We start from the raw sequence: 26,447 nt of genomic DNA, 5'->3' as shown, positions 1-26,447 counted from the left end.
ATATCATGTCTTCTCACTTGCGTGGTTATTTGTGATTGAGTATTTTAGCAATCCGAGCCTCTTAGCACTCATCACCAAGTTTGAGCCTTGTTAACCCTCCTGACCTTTACTCCTCAACTGTTCTCACCATTTAGTACCGACAGAGTGAGATGACTTTACACCTATCTAAGTAGTCGGCGCCATCCCATCTATGCTATCATGCCGATGGTCCTGACAAACCAGCACACTGGCAAGTCAGAGAGAGCCTTAAGCTCCTAGTGAGTGAAAGTAATTAACATGTGTGACGATGTGATCTTCCCTACAGATGAATATGTGCTCTGGCTGCCATGCCATTAAGCTGAGCTTTTTGGTGTGGCGGTCAGAGTGCATGTTTGGCACCCTGTAGACCTGGGTTCGAGACCGGGTGGGGTGACCATGCTTTCCCTTCGCTACAACATGCCATTATCATGTCAGTATATAATTGAACTACTGTTATTTGTTTTAGTTATTTGTTTCTAAGATGCCAATAGGAGGCAGACTTAAAAGTATTTTTTTAGAAGTCTTTACTGTGATACCATGCAGACAGGACAGGACTTCATTTTGAAGCTTCCATGTAACTGAACAATAGTTCATTACTACCAATGAAGACTCGTCAAAAAATATAGGGAAATGAAATGAAGAATAATAAAAAATAACTTAAAGTATGAAAGGTAGGAGGACAACGCAGCAAGAATACCATGTCTTCTCACTTGCATGGTTATTTGTGATTTAGTATTTTAGCAATCCGAGCCTCTTAGCACTCATCACCAAGTTTGAGCCTTGTTAACCCTCCTGACCTTTACTCCTCAACCTGTTCTCACCACTTAGCACTGACAGAGTGAGATGACTTTACACCTATCTAAGTAGTCGGCGCCATCCCATCTATGCTATCATGCCGATGGTCCTGACAAACCAGTACACTGGCAAGTCAGAGAGAGCCTTAAGCTCCTAGTGAGTGAAGGTAATTAACATGTCATTATCATGTCAGTAATTGAAACTACTGTTATTTGTTTTAGTTATTTGTTTCTAAGATGCCAATAAGAGGCAGACTTAAAATTATTTTGTAGATGTCTTTACTGTGATACCATACAGACAGGACAGGCCAGGACAGGGCTTCATTTTGAAGCTTCCATGTAACTGAACAATAGTTCATTACTACCAATGAAGAATACTCAAAAATAACTAAAAGTATGTAAGGTAGGAGGACAGATCAGTGTTACGTTTGAGATGTCATATTAGTCTTCACAAGGATATTGTACCATACAATTTTAAGAAATAGATTGAAATTGCATTAATCTAATTCAATATTTCTGTGGAAAGGGAATTATAGAACTATCATAAACAATGTCAGTGAGAATCGTAAACATCTTTAAAGGAGAATAAAATAAACTTAACAAGCCACAATAAGGTCACTAAATATTGACAAGCATATTGACTTCACAGCAATACAACAGTCCCTGTTGCTTAAAAAAGCCCATAGCTAAGTGCCTTGTTAAGCCTTTGACAGCAGGGGTATATGAAGGATTACAGGGCAGACAGGCGGCATAGCTCCCTTATGACTCAGCAAGAGGAACAGGGCACAGGCATCAGGCACAGGCATCAGTGGACATAAATACATATATGGAGCTGCTAAAGGCCATCATATGCCCCATGCTCCCCGAAGGAGTCTGGCCATGTCTTTACTCTCAAGGGTAAAGGTGAGGGGAACGTCCAGATAGTGCAATGCTTAAAAAAGGCATGGATCACTGGTGCTTTATCCATACTGACAGACTGTCTCTATCCTACTGGCAGATGTCTGAGACCTGCCAAATATTTGATGCCATTTTTAGAATATGATCATGTAAACAAACACAAACTAAAACACACACACACACACACACACACTTAGATTCACTGTTTTATGCATACTTCTGTTCACACTGTTTTATGCATACTTTTGTTTGCGCTGATGCACTAGATATTCACAACTGTGCTGTATGATAAATGTATGATATGACAAATTTAGGACATTATCTATGAATGGTCATGAACTGAACTTTTTTGCTTATTTTACATGCTTCCAATATGTTGTCAGTTCCAAAATAAAATCACACCAATGTCCAAACCATATTTTTCAGATTATTTATTTATGCATTTCAAATTTTAGGATTTGATTAATTAAAAGCATACAACACAGCTCTGTACAAGATATCTTTCAAAACAAAAATGACATTGTTTGATTGCTATGAGATGAGTTTCCACTTGACACACCCTACAGCTTGTTTCCAAAAATATCCAAGATAATGGATAACAATATACCCCCCATTGCACTGCAGGCTGCAAGACCTACCGTTCTTTGTGCATAAGCACAGTGGCTTTAAGAATGATGATGTGGTTCACATCTAACATTTGAGAACTGTGAAAGATGTACACTGTGAGCCTAGGGAGAGCCTTCCACATGCAGGAGTATATGTGGAACTTTATTGATAATGATGATGCCAATCGGTTTAATATAGATAATGACTAATGATCAATGCATATATTTATAAACAGGGGATGGGAAAGTTTCTTTTTGAATCACTTCATCAGGGTTATGTAACCTATTACATTTGGTTACTTTTGATCACTTTTTGATTGGCAGATCAGAGGCAGAACACAAGAACCAATCAAAAACAATTCTCAAAATTTGAGCCCATACTGCCAAATGAATGGAGCCTGTCAAGAAGGAAAAGATGCAAAGCAACAGAATGAATGTTATGCTCTACATATAAGCTTTGAAGCTTTTTACTGAAAGGAATATATTTGGATGCAACCCCTTTATAATCATCAACATTTTGATTAGTCACTGTAATTTCGTATATTTTTTCTCACTGTAACTGTAGGAGATTACAACTACAATTTATTTTGTAATTTAATTACGTAACTCCATTACATGAAACTAGTTACTCCATAATCTTGTTTATACAATACTGACTAAGGAACAATGCATTATTTATAAATGATCTGATCGTGACTTTTCCTTATGATTTTAATTTATGAGTATGCAGTACCTCGGATAAGATAATGAATGATGAAGCTCACCTATTAAAAAGGATAACTACACGTTTTGGAAACTGCTTTTATTTCAATGCCAATTATTTTACTGCCTTGACCTGGTCATTGCAGTTGTAATGGATCCATACCTCATTCATGTGTCATGAATGTGTTCTGACAGACAGCTGTGACTTGCCGATTACTGTATATGCTTCCATTTTAGCCTTACAAAGACACAAAGATACAGACAAAATATAGCATCTCTAAGACTTTAATGAGTCTTCACAGCATCATTTTCTAAGGTGTACTTTTCAAACTACATGTTTGTGACTCATCTCCTGTTGCACATTGTTTCAAAATGTTGCAAAAATAAATTCATGAGACATACATGTTGAACAATCTATTTTATTATCAAAATTCCATATTTGCTTGCATCTCATTGCATTCAACATTCATGTTTACAAAATGCCATGGCACCTTTATTGTAGTAGGTCAATGTTTCTCTGCAACACATGTGCACTGTATCAATGTATATGAGGGCGCTGTTCTGTTTGAGACACATTACTAACTGCTTGTACAAGACCAGTAGTTTCCTTTAGCATTACAAATACAAATTCAACAAAGTCTTGATTTGTGGTGGCTCAAGCATATAAGCCAATATAAGCATACAAAATATATAGGAAATATATCAGAGTAAATAAGAGATTCATCAAGTTTTTACCAACATTTATGAGGTATTATATACAGTACCTCAGATAAAATAATGAATGATGAAGCTCACCTATTGAAAAGGATTACAACATGTTTCGGAAACTGCTTTTATTTCAATGCCAATTATTTTACTGCCTTGACCTGGTCATTGCAGTTGTAATGGATCCATACCTCATTCATTTGTCACCTGGCCAATCCCTTGTTCCCTGAGGCATGTTGAGATGCCGGTGCAGATGTGGACCTCATCCCAGCAGCTCTCCCCTCCAGCAGGGTTTCTGGTGGAATCTCTTACTGGCATGATCCATGGAATACCCACAGTTCCAACCACACCCTCTCCTCCACCATATCGAGACTATGACAGGGCTCATGTCCAGTGCCATCATCCATATTTAGAGGGCAGCTACCTTTATAAAAGTAAGAGCAAGACTGGACAACCAGCAGGCTTTGAATCTCAATCATCCAAAGGTAAGCAACAACATAATTCTATAGGCCACTATCGTATAGCTTAGAATGATGAGTACACTGTGCAGAATAATGAATAATAACAGTGAGAGGATGAGATGTCATCCGCATGTGCCTACACAGATTTGTAATGTGTATTTATGTGTGGCATCTGTGTACAGGTATTTCAATTTGTGTGTACAGATGCTTTAACCTCAGCAGTATTTTAATATTGTATTGTTTCATTACTAGATCAGTGACATCAAATCTGTGTTTACTGGACGGGCAGGGAGCAGTGAATCCAGTAAGTTCTGGTGGTTTGGACCAAAATACAAACCAAACCCAACCCAACAGAATTTAACAGAGTGATAGTGTTCTGGAGTTAGTACTTACCTCATGATACATGTGAAGCTTCAGAATGGAACGACTCATCCGCATGGATCTGCCTTAGCCATCATGGAACTAACTTCAGTCGTTGTGTCTCAACTTCATCTCACAACAATGAGATTTAAGATTTATACTATCAGATATTTACATACTTACATATTACATTAGATATTTATATGAATCAATTAAAACTGTATGCACTCATCACAACACCAGTTACTTTACTGTGATTGGAGAGTGTTCTGTCATGATAACCCACACATTTTTTTTCTTCCAAAGCTAAACCATGGGGGATGCGCAGATGGCAGAGTTTGGGCTGGCGGCTCCATATCTGAGAAAGTCAGACAGGGAGCGTCTGGAGGCCCAGACTCGCCCCTTTGACATGAAGAAGGCATGCTTCGTGCCGGATCCTGAGGACGAGTATGTGAAGGGAACTATTGTAAGTCGTGATGGTGACAAAGTCACCTGTGAGACCGAGAAAGGAAAGGTAGGAGCAACAACCCATCTACCCAACAGATTTTCAACTCTGTAGGAAACATTTTTGCACAAAGGTTAACAAATATTATTTATTTTGAGATCAAAGCCTACTTTACCCATTTAACAATACCGCTTTGTTCCAGACTGTCGTTGTGAAAGAGTCAGATATCCACCCTCAGAACCCGCCAAAGTTCGATAAAATTGAGGACATGGTGATGTTCACCTTCCTGCACGAACCTGCTGTGCTGTATAACCTCAAAGAGCGTTATGCAGCCTGGATGATCTACGTGAGTACAGTGATGAGTGGCTCAGTTTCCCAAGAGATGCTTGAATGTGATCCACCCCATTGACTGGCAGCAAGCAAAGCATCGAGCAAAGTCCACTGCGCATGAACTAAAGCTAATTTAATAACTTAATAATACAAATAATTTTGATAATTTAATACTATGAGCAAGATCATAAGTGCAAACATGGGTGAGTCAGCGCAATGCTCCCACACGCCACACAATAGCTTAATTCATGGCCGACAGACTTTACCTGTTGGTCGTTGCTTTACTTATTGCCTGTAAATGAAATTAGGGCCCTATGTCTCTTTGCACAGACCTACTCTGGGTTGTTCTGTGTGACAGTCAACCCCTACAAGTCGCTGCCAGTGTACAACCAGGAAGTTGTTGTTGCTTACAGAGGCAAGAAGAGGACTGAAGCTCCTCCTCACATCTTCTCCATCTCTGACAATGCCTACCAGTACATGCTGGCAGGTAAATGCAAATTAATTTGGTTAATGTGTAGTCTATACTGTCTACAACTGGTAGTTGCACAGAGAGAAGGGGGTTATATAACGATCAATCATAGTGTGAGCTTAACATACAAAAGTCATCTGACTATACATCATTTAATCTTTGCATAATTTAATTTAATTGATTGTATTATTGCTGAATGCCGTTTCTCTTTTAGACCGAGAGAATCAGTCCATCCTGATCACGTAAGTTTGAAATGCAAATGGTTTCTATTTCTAGATCTCTATCACAAAATAATGAATTTTGCAATTCCTCTCCGTTCCCTTGCAGGGGAGAATCTGGTGCTGGGAAGACTGTGAACACAAAGAGAGTCATTCAGTACTTTGCCAGCGTTGCTGCTGGGGGTGCAAAGAAAGAAACAAGTGACAAAAAAGGTGGTGAAACTGAAACATGTACTGTACTGTGTGTGATACACATTGCACAGCATCATCATGAAGGCTATGATGACACTGATAGGTGTTTCTCTTCAGGGATCCCTGGAGGATCAAATCATCCAGTGTAACCCTGCTCTGGAGGCCTTTGGTAATGCAAAGACCATCAGAAACGACAACTCCTCTAGATTTGTAAGTATAACCGTTTTGTCACACGTGAAGGAGAAAGGAAATCAAGGGAAGAGAAGAGACATTAAGAGAGTGACACGTAAACTGTAGTCTAAAAAACATCTGTAGAAATCAGCCAAACGGTACAGAAGAGTTTAAAACTAATCTCATGCTCAATTATCAATAAGAACTTGTGATGTGCCAAATGCGATGTCTGTGTGCTGCACAGCCAACCCCCCATGCAGGTTTAGGGGTGGAAATAATAAAGCAGCTTTACTGCTCAAACCCTAAATATGATATGCATTAAGAGCATTAAGGCATTTATTTCCATCTGTATATGCCTCCTACAGGGGAAGTTTATCAGGATCCACTTCGCTGCAAATGGCAAACTGGCCTCTGCTGACATTGAGACCTGTGAGCATATTTTCATTCAACTGTATTATTGTAAATTCTTTAGGTGCATTCTTTAACCCACTGAAAAATACAATATTTGTCCAATTTGCACATACTGTTTGGCAGATCACCTTGAGAAAGAGAGAGGTTTGTATATGAAAATGTTTGTCCTAATCATTTGGCAGATCTCCTGGAGAAGTCTCGGGTGACTTTCCAGCTCAAGGCTGAGAGAGATTATCACATATTCTACCAGATCCTCTCTCAGAAGAAACCAGAGCTGCTGGGTTAGACTACCACAACTTTTACATTACATTACATTACCTGTGTCTCTGAACAAATATCTGAGCAACTTATTTATTTCCTTCTAGAGCTTCTGTTGATCACTGCCAACCCCTATGACTATGCCTTCATCTCCCAAGGAGAGACAACTGTGACTTCTATTAATGATGGTGATGAGCTGATGGCTACTGATGTGAGGGAAACTCACAAAAAACAACAGAGTTATTTATTTGATGTACTTAATTTAGAAACATCCATCAAACCGCCCTTCGTGTGTCTAATTCTACAGGAGGCCTTTGACGTGCTGGGCTTCACTCAAGAAGAGAAGAACAGCATTTACAAGCTGACTGGTGCCATCATGCACTATGGCAACATGAAGTTCAAGCAGAAGCAGAGAGAGGAGCAGGCAGAGGCTGATGGCACTGAGGGTAATCTATTTGCTTTCCTTATTGTCATATCCTGGAAGTAGGTGTGTTCATTACAAAATATTACATAATCTCTGCAAGATCTTATTCATCTTCGCAAGATTAATCACTGGGCCATTTTTAAGGTCCTCCAATCAGCAACCAGTGGGGGTGGCTTAGTGACATTGAAGTGAAGCGTTTGTTTGAAATTCAGACAAAGTGATACAAACAGTAGTAGCGACGCCAGTAAACATAGAAGAATTGAAGCCTGAGCAAGAAGAATGTATTAATTTCTTCATCAAGGGCAAAGACATTGTGTCCTCCTGCCAAAGGGGTTCCGGAAAAGGCTAATATATCATATAAGGCTAATATATCAGCGTGCACCATTAGTGGTGAAGTAGGAAGTATAGAAATCCCACATTGGTCAATGCCGACTGGTGAATTTGGTGTCTGATTATACGAGGTTATGAAAACCTAAGATAACGTCATGTCATGGCGTCACTACGTCACACATCACCAAATATGAATTTTAGCTGGCTACTCGCTATTCTCAGTGCACTTGTCATGGTATAGCTGGCTTGCATTAGCTTGATGTTTGTCTGTGTTAGCAAAGATATTGTTTAACCTGGCCATCTCGACAGAGTTCTGGCTAGATATCTAGGCAACATAAGAAAACGTCTCGGTTACTTACGTAACCTCGGTTCCTTAAGCTGGAACCAGATATAACAGTATGGTACATGACGTCAGTCATGGGATACAAATCGAAGCATTTATCTATTCACGCCTGAAAGGCCGCCGAGATCTGTCAGCGCGCCGCTCCTGGCCCCGCCTGCCAGGAGTACTATAATATCATTACGGCCCTCAGATCTGCCTTGGAAGAAACTGAGCAAGACAATCAATCCAAGGTAACACTGTACACGCCAACTTTGTTATATCTGGTTCCTGCTTAAGGAACCGAGGTTACGTAAGTAACCGAGACGTTCCTTATCGCAGTTCACTGCGATATAACAGTATGGGACCCTATACATTCCCGCGTGATAATACAGTGGCAGCCAATTACACACAACCAGCTTTACTGAAGCCTTTGCCCTCATAGAGGTTCATACGGCCGCTGGCGGTGAACATATTAACAGGGCAACCTTTGTCATAGGCGGCAAGGATCGCGATCCTGCGCCTGTAGGAAACCACCCTGGAGTGTTTCATGTGCAACAAACATGTAGACACCGATGAACACACTTATCATATACATCGTTCTCAGGTCAGGGGATTCAGAGATCGCTTGCCTGCAGAACACCATGAATTTAACAGGGCCACCTTTATCATAGGCGACAGGGATCCGTGATCCTGCGCCCGTAAGGAAAACCCTGGGATGTTTCACGTGCAACATAACATGTAGACACTAATGAACACACTTATCATATATATCGTTCTCAGGCCAAGGGATTCAGAGATCGCTTGCCCGCAGAACGCTATGAAGAAAACTAGGTTCAGCCACATCTAACATATAGAATCTAATGAAAGTGTGGCGAGAACTCCAGCTTGCAGCTTTGCAAATATCTTCCACTGAGACGCCCTTTAGTAAGGCCCAGGAAGACGAGACCCCCGCGTAGAGTGCACATGCAACTTCTCCGGGGGATCTAAAGACAAGCTCTTATAAGACAACACGATAGCCTCTACTATCCAACGGGAGAGGCTCGGTTTTGATAGAGGTCTGCCTTTTGCGCGTGCACCGAAGCACACGAATAGCTGATCTGACTGTCTGAAAGCTCTAGTGCGCTCTGCGTAACAGCGGAGAGCGCGCACTGGACAGAGCTTATTCAAACGTTCCTCCTCTGCTGACGCAAAAGGAGGAGGCGAGAAAACTGCTAATTCAATCACCTGATTGCGGAATGGGGTTACCACCACTTTAGGTGTGTAAGCAGCATTAGGTCGCATAACCACTCTGTCACCAGCGATCGAGAACTGAAGGCACGATGGACTGACTGACAGGGCTTGCATGTCACCAACGCGTTTTGCTGACGTTAACGCCAGCAGCAGCGCGGTCTTTAAAGAGACAAACTTTATGTCCACTGTCTCCAGGGGCTCGAACGGAGGCCCTGTGAGAGCACGTAACACCACTAGCAGATCCCAAGAGGGTATGAGGTGTCTCTCTGGCACCCTGAGCCGTCTCACCCCCGCCATAAAGCGTGACGCTAGCGGGTGACTGCCAGGAGAACTGCCATTAATGCCTGCGTGGCAGGCTGAAATGGCAGCCATGTACACTTTGAGAGTAGAAGCCGCCTTCCCCTCATCAAACAACTGCTGTAGGAATTCTAGAATAACGCCCAGCGCGCAGTTAATGGGGTCGTGCTGACGCGCAGCACACCACCGCTCAAAACTGCGCCACTTCAGCGTATACAGAGCCCGTGTTGATACAGCTCGGGCACTCTGTATTGTAGCCACCACCGCGTCCGACAAGCCTGACGCTATGAGCCTGCACCTTTCAGGTGCCAGGCTCTGAGACGCCACCACTCCGGATGTGGGTGCCACACTGTCCTGTGCGCCTGCGTTAGGAGGTCTCTCCGCAGAGGCAGCTCCCAAGGCTGCTGCACTGACATATTGACCAGATCTGCCGCCCACGGCTGATTGGGCCAGTGGGGGGCTATCAATATCAATTCCCTGCCCTCGTCCGCAATCCTGCACAGCACCTGCTGGAGGAGCGGGATCGGGGGAAAAGCATATAGGGGTAGAGCTGGCCACTGGTGGCCCAGCGCGTCTATGCCTAGTGGGGGATCGTCGCCCCCTAGCGAGAACCAGAGCGGGCAGCAGGTGTTCTGCCTGTTCGCGAACAGGTCCACCTGCGCCTTGAAAAAACGCACCCAGATCTGACCTATCACTTGTGGGTGAAGGCACCAGTCTGCTGCTCGAGGATCGCCCCTCGATAACAGGTCCGCACCGTAGTTGAGGTGACCTGGTATATGAACTGCCCTGAGGGACAGGACGTGCCTCGCTGCCCACAGGAGCAGGCGAGTCGCCCAATGGTGTAGTGACGGGGAGCGCACTCCGCCCTGGCGATTTATATACGCCAAGGTCGCAGTGTTGTCCGTCCTCACTAGTACATGCTGACCACTCAGCCTGGGCAGAAAGTGTTGTAGAGCTAGGACTACTGTTCGCAGCTCTAACACATTTATGTGAGACGCGGCCTCTGTCACAGACCAGAGACCGTTCACGCCTCTCCCTTCGCAGACAGCCTTTGGTGGAAGCGTCTGTGGTCACCACCACGCGACGCGACACTATGCCCATAGTGCCCGACGCGGCGAGAAACCAGGGGGTTCTCCAGATCGCCAGGGCTTTCCTGCATCTGGAGGACACCACTACTCTGCGATGCCTGTCTGTGACTGCGTTGAGCTTCATAGACAGGTACCATATTTGGAATGGCCGCATGCGCAACATCCCCACTGGGAGCGCTATAGCGGCCGACGCCATCATTCCTAACAGGCGTTGGCAGCACAGCGACGAGACTGACTGTCCCCGTCGGAACTGGCGCACGCATGTTTTGATGGCATTTATCCGTTCTTGAGACAGCCTGACCTCCATGGAGGTGGAGTCTAAAATCATACCCAGAAAATGCGTAACTTGCCTGGGGCAGAGAACGCTTTTTTCCTGTTTATAACAAAGCCCAGTCGATACAGGTGCGCCACCACTAGATGGCCGTCCTGCACTGCTGCAGCCTTTGAATGAGAAGCAATTAACCAGTCGTCCAAATAATTGTAAACGCGTAAGCCGCGTAGACGTAATGGGGCGACGGCTGCCTCTACGCACTTTGTAAATACCCTCGGCGCTAGGGACAGGCCGAATGGGAGTGCGTTGAATTGGTACGCTATTTCCTCCGAACGCAAACCTCAGATATCTCCGATGTCTGTGGTGGATCGGAATGTGGAAATAAGCGTCTTTTAAGTCTATCGTGATAAACCAATCGTTTGGCCTTATAAACTGCACAAGCCTGCGTGGGGTCAACATTCTGAACCGTAGCGGCATGAGTGCTTTGTTTAACACACGTAGATCTAATATTGGCCGATAATTCCCGTCTCTTTTGGGTACGAGGAAGTAACGGCTGTAGAAGCCTGCATTTCCCTCCTCGGGAGGGACTCTGCTTATCGCTTCCTTTCTGAGCAGGGAGATTATCTCTTCCCGTAGGAAGTGAGACTGTTCTCGCTGCACCACAGACTGTATCACCCCGCTGAATGGCGGAGGGGAACGGGCGAATTGCAGCACGTAACCCCTTGTGATCGTCTTTTAGCACCCATGGTGACACTGCGCATGCGCGCCAACTCTCCGCACAACCAGGAGGTTGTGCTTTGAGTTGAATTTGTCGGGGACTAACCCGCTCATGGTCAATGAGTCTAAGCCTAGATCTACACCCACTCCGCCTAGGGAGGGAGACGAGATCTGGGGCTGCCCCCTCATGTTTTTGAAAAAAAATGTGGGGGTGCGATTGCACTGTGTGCATCGCGGGGGGAGTTGCACAAGCATGCCTGGGCACTGCGCCATCTGGGACAGGAGTTAGGACATATGATTGTGGTGCTTGTGAAAACCTGCTTACCGTGCTGGACATGATTTCCACATGTGAGCGACGGGCTGATTTCTGTGGAGGCGGTGTGGGACTCCACCGCTCCCCCCTGTGTGACGAGTGGCTGACTGTCACGATCAGGAAGCCTGAGGTCTCCCTCTGCCTCGCCCGCGGCGAGCGGAGTGCTGCCGCGGAGCCTGGGCTGCGCCCTGGGCAGGGCGCGCAGCTGGTCGCTGTGCTGCAGGCTGCGCTGGAGGGCGGAAGGGGTGTCTCTGCCAGCCTCGCCCGGTGGACACCTTTGCTGGAGGCGCTGGCGAGCGGAACCCGCTTCTCTTCTGGCCCGGTGCGGGTGTGGTGTGTCCTGAGGAGGACGTCTCACCCGTGCCACTAGAGCGAGGCATCCAAGCCTGGAATACCTCTCTGCTCTTCTGCTGTTCTTCGAACTTGGCAGCCATTGTGACCACTGCCTCCCCGAAGGCGCCCTGGACAGAGACCGGGGCGTCGAGGAGTGGTGCTTTTTCTCTGTCTGACAGCTTAGCCAGTGATAGCCACAGAGACCTCTGGGTAGCCACCGCGGCACCCATCACCCTCCCCAGTGCCTGTGACGTGCACCGAGTTAGTCTGAGCGACAGATCCGTCGCGCGACGGAGTTCTGCCACAGACGGGTGATCTTCCCCCAGCGACAAGGCAAGCTCAGTCAGGAGCTTTGCCTGGTAGCGCTGTAGCAATGCAGCCGTATTGGTCGTGCAGGCAGCCTGCCCTGCAGCCAAGTAGGACTTCTCTGCCAGCTGAGCCTGGTGTCTGCCCACCCGCGTGGGCAGGAGAGGCTTCTGGCCGAGACGCATCGTGGGGGATGCGGGCGAGAGGTAGCCCGCTACTGCATCCTCCACCTGAGGAAAGGAGAGGTAGCCCCTCTCCTTAGCCATGTGGAGCTGCATGTAGGGCGCGAACCCCGGCACCGGGGCTCGGCCCGAGTAGGGTATCGCCCATGTCGCCTGCAGTTCCTCGTGCACCTCCTCGAAAAAGGGGATGCAGCTGGGAACTGACGCGGCGGAGCCAGCATAAAACTCCCCGTCCAGCAGCGAGGACCGCACACTGGGAGGGGGAGGGAGAGGGAGCCCGAGGCAGCTGGCTGCTCTCAGCGCAACCTCGTGGAGTTGCTGGCCCAGGAGCCGAGACGAGGTAGGAGGTGTCTCCACCCGCATCCTAACGTCATGGCTCGTCTGCATTGCTTCAGCGATTGAGCTGTGCTCATCGGAGAAGTCTAGCAGACTATCATCATCCAGGCTGATGTCCAGCTCGAGTTCAGGCTGGACACCGCTTGGTTGAAGCTCCTCAGCCTCGCTGCCCGCAGCCCCAGGGCTGACAGGCGGCGGAGACGGGGAGAGACCCGGGGGCGGAGCTGCCGCTGCAAGGCGACTGCTCACGCTCACCAAGTCCAAGGCTGAAGACGCACTCATTCCTACGGGGGCGTTAGCCCCGGATGGAACCAGTGCAGTCTCCTCGGCGTCCTTGCGCTTCCAGAACGCAAGGCGCCTGGTAGCCTTAGCTAGCGGGAGGCTAGCACAGATGGAACAGACAGGGGCTTTGCCCGAAAGCGCGCCCTCTGCGTGGTCCCTGCCTAGGCAGGTCACGCACCGACGGTGGCGGTCGCCCTTGGGACGGACGTGACCGCAGTCGGGGTAGTGTCTGGCCATCTTTTTTTTCAATCTGAAAGTAGAGAAGAATGTTAAAACACAAGCACACTATCTGCAACGAACACGTTGTTAGCAAGCTAGCAGGCTAGTCAGAAACTTAGCCAGCCAGGCAGCCAGGATAGCAGCCACTACTTTCAAAATGAAGTTGAGCCAATGAATTTTGTAGCGCCCTGAGCTAGTGAGGGTTAAGGAACCCAGATAACTCACCAACCCGTAGAGAGCGAAAAGCACACAAAACTCTTTTGACTGTGGTAGAGCGTTTGAGATATGCTCGGAGATGTTCACTCCGTCTTGCGAAGTTTCAAAAGAGGCAGATCTGAGGGCGCGTAATGATTTATAGTACTCCTGGAGGCGGGCCAGGAGCGCGCGCTGACAGATCTCGCGGCCTTTCAGGCGTGAATAGATAAATGCTTCGATTTGTACCCCATGACTGACGTCATGTACCATACTGTTATATCGCAGTGAACTGCGATAAGGAACGCAGATAACGTTCTCAGACACTGGTACTGGTAGTAAGTCCTCTTAGTGTCAGTTGCTATGTTGGCTAGCTAGGGGCTGTTGGGTGTGTGTGTGTGTGTGTGTGTGGGGGAGGGGGGCTTGCCCTTAGATTCCTGCATTACTGGATGATACGATGACCAAAAAATAACATCACATTTTAGACGCGGACAAGTCTGCTTTTCTGATGGGACTGAACTCTGCCGACCTCATCAAGACCTTGTGTCACCCAAGGGTCAAAGTTGGACACGAGTGGGTCACCAAGGGACAGAATGTCCAACAGGTGAGATGCGGCCAACTTCACAACTTTAAAATGTAATTATTGTTCCATGATTATTTCAGAACTAAAAGGGTTATCTGTTCACCACAACATGCCAGTATTAAAAATACCAGGTGAACATGTATCAACACACTGAACATGGACTTTGGAAAATAAAAGTATTTCTTTAAAAATGAAAACTCAACGGAACTAATTCTGCAAAGTCTAAAGCCTTGACAGCATTGGCAGCATCATTTAAAAAAAATTATTCTCACCCTGTCAGGTGTATTATGCTGTTGGTGCACTTGCAAAAGCAGTGTATGAAAGGATGTTCCTCTGGATGGTGGTGAGAATCAACCAGTCCTTGGACACCAGACAACCCCGCCAGTACTTCATTGGCGTGCTGGACATCGCTGGATTTGAGATCTTTGATGTGAGGTTTGATTCTTTGATCCTCTTTCTTTTCCTATTCTTCTCTGGTAGACATGTTATTTACTTTTGACTGGAAAAAACATTGAATTACCACGACATATCTCATTCAGTTCAACACCTTTGAGCAAATGTGCATCAACTTCACTAATGAGAAGCTGCAGCAGTTCTTCAACCACCACATGTTTGTGCTGGAGCAAGAGGAGTACAAGAAGGAGGGCATTGAGTGGACGTTCATTGACTTCGGCATGGACTTGCAGGCCTGCATTGACCTCATCGAAAAGGTGATTCATCTATTTATGCTCTATTTCCATCGTCTCATTTAGTTTTATGGTAAATAATAAACAGTGATAATTACTGTTTATTTTGTGGATGCAATGCTACAACACCTCTGACATTGGGCTAATACCTGTCCCTAGCCCATGGGTATCATGTCCATCCTTGAAGAGGAGTGCATGTTCCCCAAGGCCAGTGACGCTACATTTAAAACCAAGCTTTATGACAACCACTTGGGGAAATCAAACAACTTCCAGAAGCCCAGGATTGTCAAGGGGAAACCAGAGGCCCATTTCTCCCTGGTTCACTATGCTGGAGCTGTTGATTATAACATCAACAACTGGCTGGTGAAGAACAAGGACCCCCTCAATGAGACCGTGGTCGGTTTATACCAGAAGTCAAGTATGAAGATGCTGGGAAGTCTTTTTGCCAACTTTGCTAGTGCTGACTCTGGTGAGTGTTGATGAGGTCTAGGCTTACTACACATCACAACAAGAATGATTTAGTGCTGCAACACACATGTTTCGAGCTCTACTGGTAATGAGGGGTAGATGAGGTGAAGGATGGCCATGACACTACCTCAGTTGCTTACCATTTAGTCATGTCCTGCATTAGCCAAGATCACGTGTGTGAGAATCATGGTCTGTTATTGACGCACTGCAGTTCACCTCAGAGGTATGGTACACTGATATTTTTCATTTGATCTATATTACCTGTGATAACACCAGTGCAAAGTGTTATATAGCATAGAACATATGTGTAAGTGGACATTATTTTGAAACATTATTTAGAGATGTAAGCTTCAGATTTCTCTATATTCATGAAATCCATGTCCCCATTGTTCTATAATATACATGACTGTGTGCTGGGAATAGTACACTACATGTTTCCTCTCATAAATATATTAATACTCATTTATTCTTCTATGTTTTAGCAACGGCAGAGTCTGCTGGGGGTGGAAAGGCCAAGGAAAAGAAGAAAAAGGGCTCTTCCTTCCAGACTGTCTCTGCCCTCCACAGGGTGAGTACAATCAGATGTGACGCACAGTCAGAAAACGGTATGAGGTCACTTTGATTTAACACAGTCTGAGCTGAAAATCAAACACGCTTCTGTCAGAATTTTAAATATAAACAATTTAAATGACTTACATAATCCAGATATTTTGATTTTTTTAAATTTGGTCATGCTCTATGATAACTCCCCTTTAGGAGAACCTGAACAAGCTGATGACCAACTTGAGGTCGACTCACCCCCACTTTGTGCGCTGCATCATCCCCAATGAGACCAAGACTCCTGGGGCCATGGAGAATCCTTTGGTCATGCACCAGCTGCGCTGTAACGGTGTGCTGGAAGGCATCAGGATCTGCAGGAAGGGCTTCCCCAACAGGATCCTGTATGGAGACTTCAAACAGAGGTACAGTCTGCTTTAACACTTAGTCATGATCAAAATGTTATCAGTTTTCAGTATCTCAACATTTTATCCCCTTTTGCAGATACCGTATCCTGAATCCTGCTGCTATCCCTGAGGGGCAGTTCATTGACAGCAAAAAGAGCGCAGAAAAACTCCTGGGTTCCCTGGACATTGACCATAACCAGTATAGGTTTGGGCACACCAAGGTATGTAGGCAGATGTAGACAATTCAATTGCTATTTTCAGTGATCTGAAATTAAAGTCATGTTTCTAAATTCTAAAATTTCAATGATGATTGAAGGTGTTCTTCAAAGCTGGTCTCCTGGGTACCCTTGAAGAGATGAGAGATGACCGTCTTGCTCTTATCATAACAAGACTTCAGGCTAGATCCAGAGGTGTTCTTGCTAGAATAGAGTTCCAGAAGGTTCTTGAACGAAGGTAACAGTATTGTTTGCAGTTTTTCAGTAAACTTTTCAATCCAGCTTTAGCTTAATTTTACTTCAGGCTAAATTGCTGTAGCATCATAGATTGCATGTCAATCACAACACAAAAGACTACCAATTGACTCACTATCCTCCACCTACTATCCTAACAAAACTGACATTCCCTTACATGTAAGAGGATATATTAACACGATTAATATTCATGTTCAATAACTACAACCTTATGGTAGTCCCAGTGGGTGATATAAAAATAAGGAGGTCATTTAGCTTTGTATTTGTTCTAAAGCTAAAGATTTAACATAAACATTCATCATAGTAAACTTTCACAAACAATCATATTAAAACTCACACCGCAGGGATGCCTTGCTGACGATTCAGTGGAACATCCGCGCATTCATGGGTGTCAAAAATTGGCCCTGGATGAAGATGTTCTTCAAGATCAAACCACTGCTGAGATCAGCTGAGGCTGAGAAAGAGATGGCCAACATGAAGGAAGAATTCCTGAAACTAAAGGAGGCCTATGCTAAATCTGAGACTCGTAGAAAAGAGCTGGAGGAGAAAATGGTTTCTATTCTCCAAGAGAAGAATGACCTGCAACTTTCAGTTCAGACTGTGAGTAAAGCTTATTTTCAGTGTTTATAAAAAAGCAAACGAAACATTTCTTTGACATACAGCTGAAGGGAATATTTGTAAAATGAGTAAGTTGCCATGGCCATTTTCACCTACAGCAATAAATTACTCTTCACAGGAACAAGATAGTCTTTGTGATGCTGAGGAACGTTGTGAGGGTCTGATCAAGAGCAAAGATCCAGCTGAGGCCAAAAGCAAAGAGCTGACTGAGAGACTGGAAGATGAGGAAGAGATTAATGCAGAGCTGACTGCTAAGAAGAGGAAGTTGGAGGATGAGTGCTCTGAGCTCAAGAAGGACATTGATGATCTGGAGCTCACTCTGGCTAAAGTGGAGAAAGAGAAACATGCTACTGAGAATAAGGTCTGCACATCCTGAGGAGATACCATGTCATAATGACAAGTCCTGTATCTACTGTGGGACATTGTTTTGATTATGGGTTTTCTTTAAATCTTATGGGGTTTGTGTTTTCATTGTGGTCTTCTGTTTTCAGATTAAAAACCTGATTGAGGAGATGGCAGCTCTTGATGAAATCATTGCCAAGCTGACCAAGGAGAAGAAAGCTCTACAGGAGGCTCATCAGCAAACACTGGATGACCTTCAGAGTGAGGAGGACAAAGTCAACACTCTGACTAAGGCCAAAGCCAAGCTGGAGCAGCAAGTTGATGATGTAGGCAATAAGAAATGATCTGTCAGATTTAATTATATTAAATAAACATGATCTTATTCAATTCATTTTTTCCCCTCCATTTATAGCTTGAGGGCTCCTTGGAGCAGGAAAAGAAACTAAGGATGGATCTTGAGAGAGCTAAAAGGAAGCTTGAGGGTGACTTAAAGTTGACCCAGGAGAATGTGATGGACCTAGAGAATGATAAACAACAGCTGGAAGAAAGGCTAAAAAAGTATGTTCTTTTCTTTTCTTCAATCTTGAAATCACAAATCTTGTTTAAATGTACTTTGGCGATTTACATAAAAATATAGTCTCACACATTATTTCCTGTTGTAGGAAAGACTTTGAAATAAGCAATCTTATTAGCAAGATTGAAGATGAGCAAACCATGGCAACTCAGCTACAGAAGAAACTGAAGGAGCTTCAGGTATAGAGGGAAAAAAATAAGTAGATGCCATTTGTTAATATGCAAGTCATTTCCCATAAGACAAATCTATAAAGATATATCTTTAGTTTCTCCTAGACAAAAATGAGATTAAAAGTGAGATTTAGGTTTAAATCTCCTGATTCTCAGATTTGTATATGGAACAAATTCTTCCTATGATGTTAAAGGAGAGATTTGAACACAAATCATGCTGGCTTTACTAAATGTTTATTACAATAAATAAATATTTATATTGCAATATTACCTCTACTGTTTCTCTCTCAAGACAACATTGGTGTTTGGGGATGATGCATACATTTTCACAATTAAGTGCATTTAACTAGCCAAAAAAGCTGTTGTGGAGGGGGGTAGCTAGGAAATCCTTCTTTGTCAGTTATGGTAGATCTAGTCCCTAATCTAATTTTTGGATGTTATAGAAGAAATATTCATAATACATAATTGAAACAATAATGAGATCCCATCTAGGTCTCCTGAGCTTTCTTCCTCTGAAAAAAGGCCCGAATTGAGGAGCTAGAAGAGGAGCTGGAGGCTGAGAGAGCTGCCCGGGCCAAAGTTGAGAAGCAGCGGGCAGACCTGTCCAGAGAGCTGGAAGAGATCAGTGAGAGGCTGGAGGAGGCTGGAGGTGCCACTGCTGCCCAGATTGAGATGAACAAGAAGAGGGAGGCTGAGCTACAGAAGCTGCGCAGAGACCTTGAAGAGTCCACTCTGCAGCATGAGGCCACCTCTGCCACACTGAGGAAGAAGCAGGCAGACAGTGTAGCTGACCTCGGCGAGCAGATTGACAACCTTCAGAGAGTGAAACAAAAGCTTGAGAAGGAGAAGAGTGAACTCCGTCTGGAGCTGGATGATGTTGTCTCCAGCATGGAGCAGGTCACCAAAGCCAAGGTAAGCAGCATAACCTAAGATCTTTCTTCATTACATTAGTGTCCATGTTACTTATTTTCTCATATATTTCAGGGGAACTTGGAGAAAATGTGCAGGACCTTGGAAGATCAGATGAGTGAATATAGGACAAAGTATGAAGAAGCCCAGCGAAGCATAAATGACTCTACTATGCGGAAAGCTAAGCTACAAACTGAAAATGGTATGGAAAAATAGTAGACTTATTACTTATTACACATAGGTCAGATATATTATATTGTTGTCGTTGTTATTTCTTACCAGGTTTAATTTCACAATGTAGTTTATATGCCTATTCAGCTATGCATTACATATCATGCACACAAACGCACATTTGTGCATGCCAACACTTCTAATTAAGGTATTTCACCAAAATATAATTAAAAAAGGTGAGCTTTCCAGACAACTTGAGGAGAAGGATTCTCTGGTATCACAGCTGACCAGAAGCAAACAATCCTACACCCAGCAGATTGAGGATCTAAAAAGACAGTTGGAGGAAGAAGTCAAGGTAACTGGTATCAATTCTGGTAGCGGAGGAATTCCTTGGCATTTAACAGTTGGACTACAACAAACAACTATTTTGATTATTGTGATTGATTAATATATCTATCTATAAGTTGAATAGTTTCAAAATAAAATCCTATATAATCTACATATTTCAACATTCAAGGTTTATGTACTAACAATTTTTTATTCATTCAAGGGATGTTATGAACAAAACATAAAACATTATATTCAACACATGAATTGATGCATTTATTAAAATGAATATAAAAAAATGAATGTTTCCAAACAGCTCTGTTTGGTTTAGTGCAACATTTAATGAACTTCTCAGTATCACAATCACATCACTTCACTTATCTAAATTTTTTGATTTTTAGATTTTCTCTCTTGTCGCAAGGTGCTGTAGGCTATTCTAGCTATTCCAACCTATACCTAGAAAGAACATTTGCTTCTTTGTCTACTTAATGCATGCAATGTGTTTAGTGATGTTACCATCTCATATTTTAGTCGATCTTATTCGATTAAGTCGATAGTTGTTGCAGCCCTATTTGACAGTAAATCACATTACATCAATTAACATACATTTCTTCTCTCAGGCTAAGAATGCGCTAGCCCATGCAGTGCAGTCTGCTCGCCATGATGCTGAACTCCTGAGGGAGCAGTTTGAGGAGGAGCAGGAGGCCAAGGCTGAGCTGCAGCGCAGTCTCTCCAAGGCCAACTCTGAGGTGGCTCAGTGGAGAACCAAGTACGAGACTGATGCCATCCAGAGGACTGAGGAGCTGGAAGATGCCAAGTAAGGCCCCCCTGACCTGACATGTACAGTATGAACTGTTTAAAATCAGAGACTGGACTATGGCTAGTAAAATCGTAATGCACACTTTCAATTAACTGTTCTCAGGAAAAAGCTGGCTCAGCGTCTGCAAGATGCAGAGGAAGCTGTGGAGGCTGGTAATGCTAAATGCTCCTCCCTGGAGAAAACTAAGCATAGACTGCAGAATGAGATTGAAGATCTCATGGTAGATGTGGAGAGATCCAATGCTGCTGCTGCTGTCCTGGACAAGAAGCAAAGAAACTTTGATAAGGTAATGAACCCATTTATCTTAACGGGCATTTAACTTCTGACACTTCATCTAATATCCCAGGTGACAAAATGACAGTTATGATCCATATTTCAATTCTATCAGGTCCTGGCTGAGTGGAAGCAAAAGTATGAGGAGTCTCAGTCTGAGCTGGAGAGCTCCCAGAAAGAGGCCAGATCTCTTGGCACTGAGCTTTTCAAACTCAAGAACTCCTATGAGGAATCTCTGGATCACCTGGAGACCATGAAGAGGGAGAACAAAAATCTCCAAGGTCTGCACTTCCTGGCATATATAAAATAAAACAATACCTTACCTTGATGATCTAAGGTTTTCCCAAGAAATCTCAACATGTTAACAGAAACATGTATATCTTATTGTTCAATAGAGGAAATTTCAGATCTCAGTGAGCAACTTGGTGAGAGTGGAAAGAGCATCCATGAACTTGAGAAAATTAGGAAGCAACTAGATCAAGAAAAGGCAGAGATCCAAACAGCTCTTGAGGAAGCAGAGGTGCATTATTTGAACACAAAATCACATGTTATCAGACTGCTGCATAATTAATTATATTGTTGTTTAAGTCTTGAGGTGCATCATTTAACCGACAGTCACCATCAACAGGCCTCACTTGAACATGAGGAGGGTAAGATCCTTAGAGCTCAGCTGGAGTTTAACCAGGTCAAAGCTGATATTGAACGTAAACTTACTGAGAAGGATGAGGAGATGGAGCAGACCAAGAGGAACCAACAAAGAGTGGTGGATACCCTGCAGAGCTCCCTGGAGTCTGAGACTCGCAGCAGGAATGAGGCTCTCAGGCTGAAGAAGAAGATGGAGGGAGACCTCAATGAGATGGAGATCCAGCTCAGCCAGGCCAACAGGCAGGCAGCTGAGGCCCAGAAGCAGCTCAGGGGTCTCCACGGGCATCTGAAGGTTAAACAACAATACAATTATAAAACTGTCAATGGATAGATCTTTTAGTTTACTCCACATTAATATTTCTATTTTCCATTTTAGGATGCACAACTACAGCTGGATGAGGCTCTCCGTGCTAACGATGATCTCAAAGAGAACATTGCCATTGTGGAGAGACGCAACAATCTGCTGCAGGCTGAACTGGATGAGCTGAGGTCCCTGGTGGAGCACACTGAGAGAGGCCGGAAACTGGCTGAACAGGAGCTGCTGGATGTCAGCGAGAGGGTGCAGCTGCTGCACACTCAGGTAAAATCCAAAAATTTTTTATTTTTTAGATTCAACTTTATTGTCATTGCACATAGTACAATTACTGAGGCAACGAAATGTAGTTAGCATCTAACCAGAAGTGCAAAATCAGAAGAGTGCAGAGTATGTGCAAAGTGGTAATATAAAAATAGATAAATAGAATATATACAGTATGGTATAAGACATAAGTAATATGAACAGTTAGCAGCAATAGTGGTGGTTAGTGCAGATGTGATATAGATATATGATATAGATATACAGTATGTAAAGTGCAGGTGAAGTACAGGTGAAAGTGGCAGTAGAAGTTATAAATGAGGTAGGAGACATAAGATATAAATACGGTGAATATGGATATGGACAACAATTTTAAATAAATAGATATAAACAAATTAACAGTTTTAGTGCGAATGTTCAGTGGCTGGGGGAGGTGTGTGGCAGTCAGGCCAGGGTAGAGGGGGGAATACAGTCACTGTAGGAAGGAATGTGAGGGGGTAGCCAGGGGGGCTATCACCGTGATGCAGAGTTCAGCAGGGTGACAGCCGCAGGGAAGAAGCTGTTCCTGAGCCTGCTGGTCCGGGAACGGAGGACCCTGTAGCGCCTCCCTGAGGGGAGGAGGCCAAACAGTCTGTGGTTGGGATGGGAGCTGTCCTTCTCGATGCTGCGCGCTTTCCGCAGATATCTTTTGCGCTGGACAGCCTCGATGGAGGGGAGTGGGGAACCAGTGATGCGTTGGGCAGTTTTCACTACCCTCTGGAGAGTTTTGCGGTCCGCAACAGAGCAGCTGCCATACCAGACTGAGATGCAGTTAGTGAGGATGCTCTCAATGGTGCAGCGGTAGAAGTTCACCAGAATCTGAGGAGACAGATTTGCCTTCTTCAATCTCCTCAGGAAGAAGAGACGCTGGTGAGCGTTCTTGATTAAGGTTGAGGTGTTGAGGGTCCAAGAGAGGTCCTCGGAGATGTGGACACCCAGGAATTTAAAGCTGGCGACACGCTCCACCTCCGTCCCGTTGATACAGATCGGGGTGTGTGCGCCACCTTTGATCCTCCTGAAGTCCACAATTAGCTCCTTGGTTTTCATGGTGTTGAGAGCCAGGTTGTTGTTAGCACACCACACTGCCAGGTGCTGGACCTCTTCCCTGTAGGCCGACTCATCGTTGTTGTTGATGAGGCCAATCACCGTTCGGTCGTCTGCAAACTTTACAATGGTATTAGAACCATGTACAGCTGTGCAGTCGTAGGTGAAGAGGGAGTAGAGGAGAGGGCTCAGCATGCAGCCCTGTGGGACACCAGTGTTCAGGATGAGGGTTGAGGAGGTGTTGTTGTCTAACCTGACAGACTGAGGTCTGTTGGTTAGGAAGTCCAGAATCCAGTTACTGAGGGAGGTGTTGATGCCCAGATCACTGAGTTTTGTGATCAGTTTGGAGGGGATTATGGTGTTAAATGCAGAGCTGAAGTCTATGAACAACAGTCTCGCGTATGTGTTACTGTTGTCCAGGTGGGAAAGGGCGGAGTGTAGTGCCATGGAGATGGCATCCTCCGTGCTCCTATTCTGGCGGTAGGCGAATTGGAGGGGGTCCAGTGTGGGTGGTAGACATGTTTTGAGATGAGCCAGGACCAGCCTCTCGAAGCACTTCATTATGGTTGGAGTGAGTGCAACTGGGCGAAAATCATTAAGGCTCGCTGCCTTGAGTCATTAACATGGTGGTTCTTCTGACTAATTCATAATGCGACACAGACTATCATGAACATTTTTGTCTTCCCACATAGAACACCAGCCTGCTGAACCAGAAGAAGAAGCTAGAGGCTGATACATCCCAGCTGCAGACTGAAATGGAGGAGGCTGTGCAGGAGTGCAGGAATGCTGAGGAAAAAGCCAAGAAGGCCATCACTGATGCTGCCATGATGGCAGAGGAGCTGAAGAAGGAGCAGGACACCAGTGCTCACCTGGAGCGCATGAAGAAGAACATGGATCAGACCATCAAGGACCTGCAGCACCGTCTGGATGAAGCTGAGCAAATCGCCATGAAGGGTGGCAAGAAGCAGATCCAGAAGCTAGAGGCCAGGGTAAATATTCTTTTGTTTTTGTGTCATGATGTTGATTTTGAAGAATGCTACTGGCATCAAAATTTTATTGCGATTTACAGGTGAGGGAACTGGAAAATGAATTGGAAATGGAGCAGAAAAAGGCCAGTGAATTTTTGAAAGGAATCCGGAAACATGAGAGACGCATTAAAGAGCTCACTTACCAGGTACTATAACCATCTTATATGTGTCTATGCTTGTGATATGGTAAATGGGTTTGATACCCTGAGTTTGCGATGTGAGCTAAGAGCTGGTCCTTTCACGCTCAATGGTGATACGCTGGACATTAGCTACTCTTCTAGCCAAACCGGAATCCAGCTGAATGTTTTCAAGCCACAGTGGACGTAGTGAACAGTCTCAGAAATTCATATCTTTCAATATTTCCTTTAAAAATTAGACTGAGGAGGACCGTAAGAATGTGGCCCGTCTTCAGGATCTGGTGGACAAGCTGCAGCTGAAAGTGAAGTCCTACAAGAGGTCAACAGAAGAAGCTGTAAGTCATTTTTAGAGAGAAAAATAAGTCAATTTCAGTAGGTTGACCAGACCGTGTGATTTGGTGTTTTTTCTAGGTCAGGTGCTCCCATGGAACACAACGGGCAGCTTTAACAGATAGGGAGGCACAGTGGGTTTAAGAATTAATGATGATACTGTATTCCTGTATATATTAAATGGTCAGAACAGTCATTTTATACACTTAACACTTCTTCCAGGAGGAACAGGCCAACACTAACTTGGGCAAGTTCCGCAAGCTACAACATGAGCTGGATGAGGCTGAGGAGAGAGCTGATATTGCTGAGTCTCAGGTCAACAAGATGAGAGCCAAGAGTCGTGAAGTAGGTAGTAAGGTAAGGGGACTTGCACGTATTTACTGAACATGTAGCATGCTATCACAGTAACCTTTTTTATAAAGTTTAAAAGTTTCCTAAATGTATAGGAATCACCTATATGGAACGGGACAGATCATTGTCAACATTCAGCTGCTACTGCAGCACTACTGAAGCCTTGGAACAAGATTTGATCAAATGATTAGTGACAGCAGCCTTCTATATTCGATCTCACTTGTGGAAGCCATGTCGGATTCCCGTTCATTCTAGTGTCAATACTTTGCTTAGCTTTAACCAACTGCTGATGAAAATCCTGCAATGTCTCCAATGGGCATCAACTACACTGTACTGAACAGCACAGATAAAATGATGCACTCTACCTCAAAAATATTAGTATTTTAATTCGTCCACTCCTTCCTTACACTGAGGCATTAGACACTGTTATTAATATGTTTGAGGTGAGAGTTGGGAGCAAGTGCGTTAATTTAGCATTTTACAAGTTTCTAATGCACTACTTTAGTACTGTTCCTGCCATTGTACCACTTCAGTGCTGTGTACCCCTGTACATATTTCTTGATTACATTTTAACCTATCAATTTCTTTCCCCCAGAAAGGGCATGATGAAGAGTGAAGCTCTACCATGGGCCTTTCTGAAAGCCTTGTGTGCTGTGTTAAGGAGCTTATCTTTGGCTCCTTTACCTGTAGTTCAGTAGAATAAAGTGCAATTGCAAAATACGTTTGTCTTGTTTTAATGTAAGAACATGTGGTCAAATATGCTGTATCCTAACACCAACGTATAGAAATAAAAATCTGGAAAATCAGTAATTTTAACATGGATATTCTGATGACACATGCAGTATTACATGGTAGGGCAGACTCAGGATAGACATGACAGACAAGTATGAATATTGGTATATTTAATATTATTAGACAATATAATTGTTATTAGTTAAAATAAATCATTAAACATTATATAATTAACAAAACAGACTGACAAAATCCTGTCTATCAAAAACTACACACAATTTTGTGAGTTTAATCATCACTATACTGTACATCAAATCTGTATACAGACTAAACT

The 26,447-nt window shown here is 44.3% G+C and overlaps 1 protein-coding gene across 1 annotated transcript; it reads left to right on the top strand.

Moving 5' to 3' along the window:
• The first annotated feature begins 4,459 nt into the window (after positions 1-4,459).
• LOC105889288 (myosin-7-like) lies at positions 4,460-25,997 on the top strand. Its single transcript, XM_031583618.1, has 38 exons — positions 4,460-4,486; positions 4,849-5,056; positions 5,190-5,333; positions 5,648-5,804; positions 6,001-6,028; positions 6,114-6,217; positions 6,300-6,406; positions 6,733-6,796; positions 6,961-7,059; positions 7,144-7,247; positions 7,344-7,482; positions 14,364-14,482; positions 14,742-14,891; positions 15,001-15,171; positions 15,307-15,616; positions 16,098-16,183; positions 16,372-16,577; positions 16,657-16,780; positions 16,876-17,012; positions 17,374-17,629; positions 17,766-18,008; positions 18,139-18,315; positions 18,402-18,547; positions 18,652-18,742; positions 19,256-19,645; positions 19,718-19,844; positions 20,050-20,168; positions 20,761-20,957; positions 21,063-21,246; positions 21,349-21,514; positions 21,629-21,753; positions 21,862-22,170; positions 22,255-22,458; positions 24,228-24,524; positions 24,605-24,709; positions 24,940-25,035; positions 25,253-25,387; positions 25,977-25,997. Exons 2-38 carry the CDS (start codon positions 4,856-4,858, stop codon positions 25,995-25,997), a joined length of 5,838 nt encoding a protein of 1,945 aa, XP_031439478.1. The 5' UTR covers positions 4,460-4,486; positions 4,849-4,855.
• The last annotated feature ends 450 nt before the right edge of the window (positions 25,998-26,447 follow it).

Source organism: Clupea harengus, chromosome 17, assembly GCF_900700415.2.
Source record: "Clupea harengus chromosome 17, Ch_v2.0.2, whole genome shotgun sequence".
Classification (NCBI taxonomy): Eukaryota; Metazoa; Chordata; class Actinopteri; order Clupeiformes; family Clupeidae; genus Clupea; species Clupea harengus.
Note: the sequence above shows the minus strand (reverse complement) of the source record. Positions and strands in the feature narration are given on the sequence as shown.